Source organism: Cherax quadricarinatus, chromosome 2 (assembly GCF_038502225.1).
Source record: "Cherax quadricarinatus isolate ZL_2023a chromosome 2, ASM3850222v1, whole genome shotgun sequence".
In the NCBI taxonomy this organism is placed as follows: domain Eukaryota; kingdom Metazoa; phylum Arthropoda; class Malacostraca; order Decapoda; family Parastacidae; genus Cherax; species Cherax quadricarinatus.
Window position 1 is genome coordinate 61,066,584 of NC_091293.1, and position 15,071 is coordinate 61,081,654.

Genomic DNA, 15,071 nt, shown 5'->3' on the forward strand with positions numbered 1-15,071 from the left:
ATCCACCAGGAGGCCCGGTCACAGACCGGGCCGCGGGGGCGTTGACCCCCGGAACTCTCTCCAGGTAAACTCCAGGTAAACACACAGGAGCTTGGACTCGACCCCTGCAATCTCAACTAGGTGAATGCACACACACACACACACACACACACACACACACACACACACACACACACACACACACACACAAACACACACACACACACACAAACACACACACACACAAACAAACACACACACACACATGCACACATGCACACATGTGGTAATGCTTTATTTACAGCTAGCAAAGTCAGGGTATTTCTTCAGAATGGTCTGTAATATTCCACTGTGGATAAAATACTTTGCCATTTCTTGAACATTTCTGAGTGAGTTGTTTCTAAATTCATTAATTTTATCACACTCCAGTACATAATGACGCAGGGTGTGACAATAGTCCATCTGGCAAAGTTTACATTTCGTTTGGTCTACATCTGGTGGTTGTGATTTAACCTGCCAAAGATACTTGTAACCCACCCGGGGCCGGGCAGTAGTGACATCCAAGAGTCTGCTTATTTTGTTGGATGCACAATAGACATGTGGCTCCTCCTGCATGATAGAGTGATGATAGATGGACTCACTGGTGTCAATCTCCCTGAGCCTTAAGTCCATAAAATTCAGTTGAAGTTCTTTTCGTATTATTGTTCTCAAACTACTACCTGACAAGCCAAGATTGTAATCTACTCCCTCTTTGAAAGCATACAACTTAGCCAATTTATCAGTTCTATCATGCATCTGAAGACCAATGTGAGATGGAATCCACAGCATGTGCACTCTGACTCCACTGTCCACAATCCTACCATACCTGTGTCTGGCTTCTGACACAAGCATGCCACAATTTATGCTTAATGAGTTGAGAGCATTTATGGATGACAGAGAATCAGTTACAATTAAACTGTCAATCTTTGATACATAGATGCATTTCAGTGCAAGGAGTATGGCAAACAGTTCTGTCTGAAGGGTAGAGGCCCAATTATTGATGCGTGCTCCAATTTCTTTAAGAGAGCCATCACTCTGTACGACAACAGCAGCACTACCAGCTGCACCAGTGGATTGGTGAACAGAACCATCAGCGCAAATAATTTGCGAGAGTGTGTGCTGTGTGACTAAGTTATCAATACAGCTTAAGGCCTCATGTTTGGCTTCAAGGCGAAGTTTTGGTTGTGATTTAAGAAGTAGTTTGGGGGGAAATGGAGGAATGGTAGTTTGGAATGGGGTAATATTCCATGGAGCGGAGAAGTGCCGCTGTTGCCTTACTTGACATAGATCATGTATCTGATTCATGCGGAGGTCGGTTCCAGTTTTTTCGATCCATCTGGAGGAGTGTTCACCAGTGCTGAGGAAAGTTTGGAGGGCTTCTGTGCAGGGGTTTGAATGAGCTTGCCTGAGCATATTAACCCCAATTAGGATATTTCTTTCAGTAACACGATCTCTGATGCTTGGAATATCAAGTTCTTTTTGCATATTTAAAATTTTGGCAGTACGAGGGCATCCTAAAATGATCCTCATTGCTTCGTTCTGCAGGTTTTCCAGCCCTCCAAGCTTCCAGTCAGACACAAGAGCAAGTAGTGGCGCAGCATAATCAGCCAATGATCTAATATAAGCAAGATACATCATTTTCACAATTTTTAACATTAGCACCATACCTGGGGTGAAACCCAGCCACAACTCTAAGTGCAGCTACGGTGAAAAGCTCTGTTCCACAAGGCACAGTACTCGCTCCCATCTTGTTCCTCATCCTCATATCCGACATAGACAAGGATGTCAGCCACAGCACCGTTTCTTCCTTTGCAGATGACACCCGAATCTGCATGACAGTGTCTTCCATTGCAGACACTGCAAGGCTCCAGGCGGACATCAACCAAATCTTTCAGTGGGCTGCAGAAAACAATATGAAGTTCAACGATGAGAAATTTCAATTACTCAGATATGGTAAACATGAGGAAATTAAATCTTCATCAGAGTACAAAACAAATTCTGGCCACAAAATAGAGCGAAACACCAACGTCAAAGACCTGGGAGTGATTATGTCGGAGGATCTCACCTTCAAGGACCATAACATTGTATCAATCGCATCTGCTAGAAAAATGACAGGATGGATAATGAGAACCTTCAAAACTAGGGAGGCCAAGCCCATGATGACACTCTTCAGGTCACTTGTTCTATCTAGGCTGGAATATTGCTGCACTCTAACAGCACCTTTCAAGACAGGTGAAATTGCCGACCTAGAAAATATACAGAGAACTTTCACGGCGCGCATAACGGAGATAAAACACCTCAATTACTGGGAGTGCTTGAGGTTTCTAAACCTGTATTCCCTGGAACGCAGGAGGGAGAGATACATGATTATATACACCTGGAAAATCCTAGAGGGACTAGTACCGAACTTGCACACGAAAATCACTCACTACGAAAGCAAAAGACTTGGCAGACGATGCACCATCCCCCCAATGAAAAGCAGGGGTGTCACTAGCACGTTAAGAGACCATACAATAAGTGTCAGGGGCCCGACACTGTTCAACTGCCTCCCAGCACACATAAGGGGGATTACCAACAGACCCCTGGCAGTCTTCAAGCTGGCACTGGACAAGCACCTAAAGTCAGTTCCTGATCAGCCGGGCTGTGGCTCGTACGTTGGTTTGCGTGCAGCCAGCAGCAACAGCCTGGTTGATCAGGCGCTGATCCACCAGGAGGCCTGGTCACAGACCGGGCCGCGGGGGCGTTGACCCCCGAAACTCTCTCCAGGTAAACTCCAGGTAAACATGCACAACACCCGGGCATCCCCACCGTAGACGTTTCGTCATCCAGCCAGCCACTGGATGGCGAAACGTCCACAACAAAGACAACCAGACGCCGCACATGTGTCTTAATTTCATCAGTAGTTGTAGTAGAAGAAGAAGAGGTAGTAGTAGTGGTAGTGGTAGAAGTGGGAAATAAGGAAGACGAGCCAGTCAAATACAAAGGAAGGGGAGCACTGCAAGAGAGCTAGAAACCCACAGAGGGAGAGCAAGCGCACCGAGGTGCGTGAAAGGGGAAGTGGTGGAATAAAATAAATGAAGAAGGAACAGAAACACGAGACAGGAGAGAGAAAGACAACCCAGAGGAGAAAAGGAGAGAGGAAAGGGGAAGAGGAAGAAGAAAAAGAAGAAGAAGAAGAAGAAATGAGGATTCAGGTTAAGTCACGGGTGTTCTGAAGTTTGGAGCATTTTACAATGTAGTGGGAGAGGAAGGCATCTACAGAGACGAAGCCAGGGCTAAGGTTCATACAAGGAAAGTTGTGTATTAGAGAGGATTCAACTAAACGGCGACTGTTCGAGATGGAAGTAGGGAAGACAGTTTTAGCAGAATAGGATGGCTATGATCTCTGACGTGACAGAAAAGAGCATTGTTAGTGTCGGCAAGCCTAACACTATTTTTGTGCTCCCTAAGTCTGTCCAAGTCGGACCTAAACGTCGTCGTAAGCTTCTCTCTTTTATGTGCGGGTTATTTGTGTAAGTTTGATATTGGCCTATAGTTGTTTAAGTCTGTAGGGTCACCACCTTTATGTATTGGTGTAACCCTTGCCGTCTTGAGTAGTTTCGGGAAGGTGCTAGTTTCTAGTGACTTGTTAAAAAGTAATGAAATAGCATGCGAAAGGAACTTATATAAATATAGAATAAGAATTAGTATTAGTCTGCCTGAAATGCCTAGGCATGCTAGTGGCCTTCTTTGTAATTAATATTTTGTAACATTAATATTTTATAACATATAAATTAGCTTAACAAGGAGATAAAGATTTTGATTTTGTTAAGATGCTCTTTTGTCTTGTTGATCAGTGTTGTTATAGTGAGTAATGTTTGTTTCACTCACTTATACCCGACGTCTACACTGCCTCACAGCTGGACAAAATTTATTTATTTATTTATTTATTTATTAATTTTAGCATACATACAGAGGTACAAAAAATACAGGTAAGAGCAGCATGCCAAAGCCACTTATATGCATAGCATTACAGGCTGGCTTAAAATTAACTTAAGATTAACTAAGCAATGATGTAATCAGTGATAAAACATTAATGTAAACAGATAACTATAAAGCACAAATGAGTATTACAAAGACAGGTCATATGGTTGCATGCATTGTTGTACATTCAGTAGAATGGAGTATTCTGTTAGGTAGTGTATTTAAAAAAAATAACAGTTAGGTTTAACATTTGTGTGATATAATTGTGAGTAACATTTAGGATATACAATTTATAATGTTCAGTTATTCAGTATTTATTTGGTTTTGGGTGAGTAAGTGATCTTTGAGAAGAGACTTGAATTTATAAACAGGTAGTGTTTCTTTTATATTTACAGGTAATGAATTCCAGATTTTAGGGCCTTTTATGTGCATTGAGTTTTTGCATAGTGTGAGATGGACACGAGGAACATCAAAGAGTGATCTGTGCCTTGTGTTATGGTCATGTGTTCTGTTGAGGTTGGCAAGGAGATGTTTGAGGGGAGGGTTAATATCAGAGTTAAGTGTTCTATGTATGTAATAGGTGCAATAATAAGTATGGATGTTTTGTATGGTGAGTAGGTTTAGTGTATTGAATATTGGTGGAGTGTGCTGCCTGTAGTGAGAATTTGTTATCATTCTAACTGCAGCCTTTTGTTGGGTAATTAGTGGTCTGAGATGGTTAATTGTTGTTGAGCCCCATGCACAAATTCCATAGGTGAGATAGGGGTAAATAAGAGAGTGATAAAGGGCCAGGAGGGCTGACTGTGGAACATAGTACCGTATCTTCGATAGTATGCCTACAGTCTTGGAAATTTTCGTAGAAATTTGTTGTATATGTGTATGAAATTTGAGTCTATTATCAAGGTGGATTCCTAAGAATTTTCCCTCTGTTAGCTTTGTGATAGGTGATCCGTTTATCATTATGTTAAGAGGGACATCTGTAGCTCTGTTACCAAACTGAATGAAGTAAGTTTTGTCAATGTTTAGTGTAAGTTTGTTAGTCCTCATCCAGGTAGATATTTTCTGTAATTCGGTGTTTACAGTATTGGCTAGCGTGACTGGGCTCGGGTGAGAGAAGACGTTTGTAGTGTCATCTGCAAAAAGTGTGGGTTTGAGTGATTGCGAAGCATTTGGTAGGTCATTTATGTATAGGAGAAAGAGAAGAGTGACAAGGACACTTCCCTGTGGGACACCAACTGTAATTGGTTGAGCGGAAGAGCTTGCCCCACTTGCGTACACATATTGGCTTCTGTTGCTGAGGTATGACTTGAGGTAGTTGAGGGAGTGCCCTCTAATACCACAGTGTGACAATTTTACGTGGAGCAAGTCATGGTCAACTGTATCAAAAGCTTTACGTAAGTCAATGAAGATCCCCAGTGGGACTTCTTTTTTCTCTATTGCAGTGTATATATGTTCTAGCATGTGTATAATAGCATCATTAGTATTTTTATTAGGCCTGAATCCAAATTGGCAGGGGTTGAGAATGTTTTGGGAGATGAGGTAGGAGTAGATTTGTTTATGAATTAATTTTTCGAAGATTTTTGAGAGAGGGTGTAAATTGGATATTGGCCTATAGTTATTCAACTCTGTTTGGTCTCCTCCTTTATGGATCGGGGTGACCCTTGCTATTTTGAGAGCTGTAGGGAAGGTGGAGGATTCAATGGATTTGTTAAAGAGTGTTGCAATGATTGGTGATAGTACTTGTGACACTTTTTTGTATATAAAGGGTGGTAAGGTATTTAAATCTCCTGCCTTGTTTTTTAGTGTGTTGATAATAAGGGAGACTTCGTATGGGTTAGTCGGAGCTAGGAACAGTGTGTTCGGGTAGTTGCCAGTGAGGTAGTCATTTGGTGGGGTATCTGAGCTTGGGATTTTATTGGCAAGGTTTTGTCCTATAGTGGAGAAGAAATCATTGAGTCTGTTAGCTGTTTCTGTTGGTGGGAGTTGGGGTTCATCTGATTTTGCTAATTTTATTTCGCTATTTCGTGATATCTTTTTTGTTCCCAGAATTTCTGATGGGGTTTTCCAGGTCTTTTTTATATCACCTCGTAAGTTGGATAATCTGTTCTCATAATACAGTTTTTTTTGCCCTTCTTATCAGGCTGGTTAGGATTGACGAGTAACGTTTTGTTTGGTCTCTGGTTATGTGACCCATTCTGTACTGTTTTTCATATCGGTGTTTTGTATTTATGGATTTGAGAATGCTGGGTGTTAGCCAGGGACTGTTCAGTCTCTTAGCTGTCATCTGTTTAGTTTTTTTTTAGGGCAGTGCTTGTTATAGAGGTATTAGGTCTTTTTTAGAAAATTATTAAAACATTTGTCAATATCTGTATAGATTTCTAGTTCAGTGTGCCAGTCAATGTTTGTTACTGCTGCTGTGAAGTTATTAATGGCTGCCTCATTGTGAAGTCTGAAGGTGACTTTAGTAGTGTCTTGGGGTATTTTACCAAGAGTTGTTATGAGGAAAGTAGGGTAGTGGTCTGTGGTATTATCTGTAATTATGCCTGATTTTAAAGGGGATATGGTGTTGGTCCAGATGTGGTCAAGTAGGGAAACACTAGTCTCCGTAACTCTTGTAGGTTTTGTTACTGTTGGTAGCAACATGCAGTTACTCATTGTGTTTGTGAATTCAGTAACGTGTGGGTCCTGGTCTTGCAGGAGATTTATATTGAAGTCACCTGAGAGTAGTAAGTGATCTTTGTTCATGCGTGCATCAGTTATCATACTTCCTAGGTTTTGACTAAATTGGCTAATGTTTGATTATGGAACTCTGTAGATGTTTATCACTGTGAGAGGTTTTTGTAGGTATTTGGATTTGAATTTAGCTATTATATATTCCCCATGTTCATCCCTTGTGCAAGTATTAGTGATACATTCTAGTTGGTCTGAGTAGTATATAGCTGTGCCACCCCCTTGTTGGTCTGGCCTACAGTTGTGTATGGCTGTGTAACCAGGAATGGCATAGACATCTGTAGTATCAGGCTTTAGCCAGGTTTCAGTTAGTGTAATGATGGACATATTGGCATGCAAGGAATTTAGTAATGCTAGGTGGTCATCGTAATGCTTGCTTAAAGATCTGATATTGTAGTTAAAGATAGTTATGTTGTTGTTGGCTCTGAGAAGTGCCTTTGATTGTTCTGCTGTGTAGTAATTACAGTAACTGTTTGAATCATTTAAGTCATTAAATAAGAGGTTGGTATAAGGATCAATGCTTGTAATCATAAGATTTGTAGTGAATCTATAGTTAGAATTAAGTATAAAACAAAGTAAATATTCTAAAGCTAAAAAAATAGCACCTGAATTATTTAACAAATGTAAAAATAATGAGCTAAGGTAGTTTTTTGAAGCTAAAATAAAGGAGACAATATAAAAGGGACTAAAATAATTTGTGGTGAACAAATAAAGTGATGATCAAATAATGGAGCTTGGGAATATGATAGTAGGTAGTACTTTAAAGGTAATTCTTTAACCCTTTGACTGTTTTCGACGTATAAATACGTCTTACGAGCCAATGTTTCTGACGTATATATACTCAATAATTCTAGCGGCTTCAAATCAAGTGGGAGAAAGCTGGTAGGCCCACATGTGAGAGAATGGGTCTGTGTGGTCAGTGTGCACCACATAAAAAAAATCCTGCAGCACACATTGCGTAATGAGAAAAAAAAAACTCTGATCGTTTTTTTGGAATAAAACGCCGACTTTGAGGTGTATTTTCGTATAGTATTTATCGTTGTATTCGCGTTTTCATGGTCTTAGGTGATAAAATGGAAAACATATTACAGAAATAGAGATGATTTTCATTACTTTTACGATGAAAACGACCTTGAAACTGAGCTCAAAGTAGCGGAAATGTTCGATTTTTACCAATGTTCAAGAGTACATAAATCACACCACACGTCCAATACACGTCAACTGGGGAGTCTAATATTCTTTCACTAGTGCACTGATATTATTTATACCATTTTTACAATAATGCAGTCGTCTGCATAACAGTAAATTTTGTATTTTTTTGTATGAATAAAAAATCAAAATAGAAAGCAATAATAATATAAGAGGGGCCTAGAAATGTGACTAATGAACAGAGCATATGTTATTTTAGTGCCACGAATGTCTACCTTGTTTATTCTGGACCCTATTTTGAAATTGGCATCTTTTTTATTTTGCGTGAAATTGGCCAAATTGCCAATTTCTGACCACCATATTGGGTAGTCCAAATTAGTAAATGGGAGGTTTCTTGTACTCAGCTGATAGATAAAATGGAGTTCTAAAGAAATAGCTATGAGTTTGGTCAACTGGAGCAATGGAATTGGCTGAAAATTGGGCTCAAAGTCGGCGATATCGCCGATACGCATATGTCGCCGAGACCGCTAACTTCGCGGGAGCATAATTCCACGAGTTTTCGACCAAATTTTGAACTTTTGGTGTCATTACCATCGGGAAAAGATTCTCTATCATTTCATAAGAAAAAATAATTTTTTTTTTTTCAAAAATTGAGCGACATAGAATGACAGTTTCAGAGAGGGGCCTGAAACAGTCAAAGGGTTAAAGTTAGAATTATAATATAAAATTGTAATATAAAAGGGACTAATATAAGTTGTGGTGAACAATAAATGTAATTAACTTTGGAGTATTAGTGTAGTAAGTGGCCTGACCAAGCTTAGAATAAGCTGTAAAACAATAAAGACCAAGCACTTCCTGCTTAAGAACTTAGTAAAAAGTCAACAGTGATCTACGGTATTAGTTTTATGTTGTTTGTTTCTACAGGATAATTCTTGCCAGTGACTACACGAGTAGTAGTGTTATTTCACCTGTTATTGTTTTTATTGTATTCGTTACCTTAGTGTTTTTATCTGTTCATATTTTAAATACCTTATTATATTTTTTAGTGTTTAGATACTGCCTTGTATTTTGTTTCTCGTAGGAATTAGGTTAAAACTTTCATTACTTTCCGCTGTAGCAGTGATTGTGCCTGAAATGTATTGCATACTAGTAGCTTGCTTTGTGCCTAACAATGTTTTTATTACATGTAAACTACATTATCTGTGTACTACATTAGAGAAATAAAAATTTGAAGTCACAGACCGGGCCGCAGGGTCGTTGACCCCCGAAACCCTCTTCAGGTATACTCCAGGTAATATGCAGTCCAGCCCCTAGTGTCTGGGGTGGAATGTTGCCAAAATCTGGACAAAAAAATAAAAGGAACAGGTATTCCCCAACAGGAAAGCTGAACTTCCTTCCCTAAACTTGGTAGAGTGGACACACACACACACACACACACACACACACACACACACACACACACACACACACACACACACACACACACACACACACACACACACACACACACACACACACACACACACACACACACACACACACACACACACACACACACACACACACACACACACACACACACACACACACACACACACACACACACACACACATATATATACATACATACATATGCATATACACATGCCCTATACCTCTCTACCTCTATCTGAGATCTGAGTTGGTTACTAGTGACTACAGAATTCACAGTGCTGATGACTACAAAATTTCACAATGCCATGTAAGTCAGTAACTGGCTGCCTAATCAATATGCTGGGTTAGCAAGCAAGAAGGAACAAGGAGCATAAAAAGCAGTTGGGAAAATTTTCCACTGATATCAATGATTGAACAAGATGTTCACAAACCAAGTCTGGCACAGAAATTTGGTATAAGTTTATCCTTTCCTGAACAGTAAGAAAAATAATAATAAATTTGAAATACTTTGAGCATTTAATTATTCGCAAGGATTTCAGTTGCTCATGATACTGTTCAAGAGTTTTTCTTTGTGCACATTTGAAGCAGAACTAAAGCTAGAACAGTTAGTTAATTGCATAGTAACATTAATAATAGCTACTGCAAGCAAATAACTAAATATTTATTTAGGCTTTTGGTATACATAAATTTTTTTTTACGAAGATTTTGAGAGCACGCATGGATTTATTACATGGATTTATTTGGCACATTTTGGTCATTACATGATTGAAAAATTGTGGCATAATTTTATTCAACATTTCGTAAAATTAACACGGGAGGGGAAAAAATTTGGAGTGTTGCCAGCGGGATTTTCCCTAGCTCAGGCCGCCACCTTGCTGTGGGTGAGACCACTGTCTCCACAGGAGAGACACACCACTGTCCCTTGCCACCCCTGTCCCAGCCTTCCATCCATACACATCTAGGAGCTTACTGTGTTTGTGGATTGTGTTACAATATTTTAATTGCCATAACTTGTATCTGCCAAACAATCATGGCATCCAGTAGACACAAGTGTTGCTAACAGTGGCAAGAAAAGGGTTAAGCATTTAAGTCTTGAAGTTACTGACTGACTTAACTTATTGACTAACTTGACTGACTTTAATGACTTACTTGACTGACTCACTGACTTTACCGACTTTACTGGCTGACTTACTGACTGACTGACTGGCTGATTTACTGACTGACTTGACTTACTGACTTACTAACTTAGCTAGACTTTTTCACTGAAGAGCACCCTGACAAATCTAGAAGCAGTACTCTGAAACAGTGTCTAGAGCAGTTGATGCCTTACCGTCAAGCTGTATAATGTACTGCAGGGTAAATTAGCCCAGAAATTCATTACAGAATTTAGGCACACTCCAGTACAACCATCAACTTCAGTACCAGAACCTCTACCATCCACCTCAGCCCAGTAGGGCCACAGCATAACTCTCCACTCTCTTCACAATCATCGACAAACATCAGCACCCACAATTTAAGGTAAGAAATACTATTATTTCTGTTACATTTGTAGTCTGAAGCAGTAAAAACAACATAATACGTTACGACAATGACCAACAATTACATATTCACTTTTATTTTTGTAAGATCTCGAGGTCAAAATTCTTTTTTTTTTGGGGGGGGGGGGGCGCCCAGGAACGTAACCGTATTATCTCTCAAGTTCTTCAGTTTATCTAACACGGCATATTCAGGAATGCAGCTGCAGTGTAATATAAGAGTCTGCTGTAATAACAATTACTGATGGCATGATACCAATTTTTTGCTGGTATCTATACCATCAAAATTACCTGATATCCACTGATACTGATACTTTCCCACACCCCTGAATTAATAAGAATAAGAATACTATTAATAAAAAAACAGTATACCTTTGAAGAGTTTTGAGAGTTTCTCTACTCTGAGCCCAGCCATGGGCCAGGCTCATCTGGTGCTTGCCTGGTCAACCAGGCTATTGCTGCTGGAAGCCTGCTGCCTCACATATCCATCACAGCCTGGTTGATTTGGCACCTGGTGTAGTATTCCCATTTTGTAGGAGTGAAAATTTAGTGTCATGGGGTACCTCTAAATAAAGCCCAATCTTCACAAAATTTTGCATGAATGATTTTTAGCCAAAAAGGGACACAACAAAGGGGAGAGATGAGAGAAATTCAGAAGCAGCTTCACTGGGGCACCACAAAATGAAGCACAATTGCCACCACAGTATAAAGTACAATTATTTGTCACAAAATTTTATACAAATAATTTTTAGCCATAAAGGAACACATAGGAAGCATCAAGGAAAATTCAAAAATAATTTTCTTCCTAATATAGCTAGTAAAGAATTTAAGTTATCGGGAATGATAATAAATTCAGTACATGGAAGGTATTTGAGGGCCTGGTCCTGAACCTACACTCTACAATAGTATAACCTACTGGAGTGAAAGATATGGGGATGAAATGTAAAATAAACAATGAAAAGCTGGGACACCTTGGGCACAATAAGAGAACACTGTTTCAACATTTGTGGGCCCAGACTATTCATAATTTTCTGGACCTGAAATTATTCAGCCCACTCACTGCATTTATTGTTGATTTAGGGGCTTCATTCCATGACACTTTTACATGGGTTAATACATCTGCAATTTTAAGTTTATACCAAAACTCTGGCATTCCAGTCTGTGTTGTCATTCACTGCTGCAATGAGTCTCAGCATAACCTTTCATGTGTAGTGGCATTTAAATGTCTTCGTGACTCACAGTTATTATCAAGAGTGAAGGGAACCTTTAATGCAAGGCTCTTTTGAAACAGGTTCATCTTGATGGAAGGAATAAAAGAATACCTAATTGCAAAACAGAACCTCACTCATCCATGCTCCCTTGTTAAGTGAGGTATCTTTTCATTTTTTATACTGAACTCATATTCGGTTATTTTTCCATCTTATTCGCTTGCATTGACCACTTCATCATTCTTCTAAGCAGATCACAGCCTGGATTATTTACTGCACGAGCGCTTATCCTCATCTCATTGTTTGTAATTGTACAAATTGTTGATTCTGGAACACCAAGGCATGGCTGTCTCCATCACAGGTACTCCACCTTGAAGCATATTTAACACTTCAGTTTTTTAAAACTGTCATAGTTTAATACTCATTTGTCTTGGCACTTCCAGCATCACCTGCATTCCTTTTGGGTGTCATGGTTATTGTCCAGAGATGAGATGGGGGGTGATTAAAAAATCCTAAATCTATTGAATGCATCCACAAAGCAGCTGGCAGTGTGGGTGGTTGTTTACACCAAGGGTTGACACTAGGCCTTTCAGTTAAAACAGCAGCCTAACTCATAGGCTGACTGCAGCACAGAGAAGTAAATATTCCAGGGTGGATCTAACCCGTTCAGTGTTGCTCCCGTTATATGAAGGCTTTGAAGCCGGTGTTGGTCCTGTAGTAGTACACCATGAGCTCAGCTCACTCAGTTAAGCTGTAAGCGATAAATTTGGACCTAGATATGAGAGAATGGGTCTGCGGTAAGTGTGCACCATATATAAAAAAATCTGGCAGCATACAGTGCATAATGAGAAAAAAAACGTGACTTTATTTTAAAACAGTGACTTTGCAGTGTATTTTCATATAGTTTTATGGTTATATTCTCGGATTATTGGTCTCATTTGATAAATGGAAGATGTATTACAGAAAAAGAGATGATTTTGATTGGTTTTAGGACTGAAATTAAGCTCAAAGTAGCGAAAATGTTTGATTTTTGCTGATATTCCAGAGTACACAATATGCATCCAACTGGGCAGTCTAATATGCATTTAACCCTTAAATGGTCCAAACGTATATATACGTTTTTTCAACATCTGAAAGTATGTAAAAAAATGTAGATCTTCTTTTTTGTTTTACATTTGAAAACATGTAAAAAAAACTTTTACCTACATTTTTTTTTTGTTGTATTTGAAAATATGTAAAAAAAAGTAGATCTACTTTTGTAGCACTACGAATTTGAACGTCGATCTCTTTGGACCGTTTAAGGGTTAAGAATGCACTGACATTATCTATATAATTTTTACAATAATACAGTAGTCTGCATAACAGTAAATCTTCTATTTTTTGTGTGAATAAAAGTTCAAAATGGAAAGCAAGGTTGATATAAGGGGCCTGGAGACGTGACTAAGGAGCAGAGGAAATATTTTTTTAGTGCCAGGAATGTCTACATTGTTTATTCTGGACCCTATTTTTAAATTAACAATTTTTTAATTTTGTGTGAAATTGGCCAAATTACCAATTTCTGATCACTTTGTTGGGCAGTTGAAATAGGTAAATGGGCGGTTTCTTGTATTCAGCCGATAGAGTAGAAGGAATACTAGCGAAATAACTATGAATTTGATCGACTGGAACAATAGAATTGGCCAAAAATAGGGTGGAAAGTGGGCAAAATCGCTGATGCATAAATATCACCAAAACTGTTAACTTTACAAGAGTGTAATTCCATAATTTTTCCAATAAATTTTGTACTTTTGGTTTCATTGCCTTCAGGAAAAGATTATCATTTCATTAGGTAAAATAATTTTTTTTTTTTTAAATTCTTCAAACCTGAAAGCAAAAGAAATAATGGAAATCCAATTAATCCATTCCAGACACCCAAAATATTAAAAAAAATTTTCACATGAAATATACAATTTCCTACACAGAAAACAATGATACATGAAGAATAAATACTACATGAAGAATAAATGACACTTACCTTTATTGAAGATTTATTGATGAGTGATGAGATGGGAGGAGGGGAGGTGATGGAGGTGTATTACTGCTTGGAAGGGGAATCCCCTTCCATAAGGACTTTAGGTAGCAAGTCCTTTTCCGGGGTTACTTCCCTTCTTTTTGTAATGGCACTGGGAACACTTGACAGTCGCTGGACCTCTGTCGCACCAAAAATCTGTCCATAGAGCTCTGTTTCTGGCGTTCCTTTAAGATTTTGCTAAAATGTGCCACAACATTGTCATTGTAAAAGTCACCAGCACGGCTTGCAATAGCTGTGTCAGGGTGATGTTCATCCATAAAGGCTTGCACCTTTGTCCACATTGTACAAATGTCCTTAATCGTTGAAGAAGGCAACTTCCTCCATCTCTCTCTCCCCTCCTCTGAAGCAATTTCTTCAGTTGTGGTCTCTTGCTGTTGCAGATGCTCTTGCAGCTCATCAGTGATTAGTTCTTTATCATCGTCCTCCACCAACTCTTCCACATCCTCCCCACTAACCTCCAACCCCATGGACTTCCCCAACGACACAATAGATTCCACAACTGGTATAGGCTCCTCAGGGTTAGCCCCAAACTCTTCAAAATCCCTCTCTTGTACACATTGTGGCCACAATTTCCTCCAAGCAGAGTTCAAAGTCCTGCAAGTCACTCCCTCCCAAGCCTTACCTATAAGGTTTATGCAACTGAGGATACTAAAGTGATCTTTCCAAAACTTTCTTAGGGTCAATTCAGTGTCTGAGGTCACTTCAAAGCACTTTTGAAACACTGCTTTGGTGTACAGATTTCTGAAATTTGAAATGACCTGCTGGTCTATGGGCTGGAGGAGAGGAGTGGTGTTAGGAGGCAAAAATTTCATTTTTATGAAACTCAACTCTCCCACAATTCACTCTTGCAAGTCTGGAGGATGAGCAGGAGCACTGTCTAATACCAGGAGGCACTTGAGGTCCAATTTATTTTCCAGAAGGTATTTTTTCACAGTGGGGCCAAACACATGATAGAACCAATCA

General features: G+C 39.2%; 1 protein-coding gene across 5 annotated transcripts in view; it reads left to right on the forward strand.

Annotated features, from left to right (window-relative positions):
- The first annotated feature begins 3,841 nt into the window (after positions 1-3,841).
- The window catches only part of Es2 (ess-2 splicing factor homolog), a 90,474-nt gene continuing 79,244 nt past the window's right edge, over positions 3,842-15,071 (forward strand). For 2 of the 5 annotated variants that reach the window (XM_070088669.1, XM_070088652.1), the window contains exon 1: positions 4,137-4,193. In XM_070088669.1, the coding sequence (XP_069944770.1) occupies positions 4,145-4,193 (49 nt within the window). In that variant the 5' untranslated portion in view covers positions 4,137-4,144. Of the gene's footprint in view, positions 3,990-4,136; positions 4,194-4,224; positions 4,247-4,894; positions 5,376-15,071 lie in introns of those variants that run through there. The other 3 variants (XM_070088656.1, XM_070088666.1, XM_070088660.1) reach the window with 3 other exon arrangements.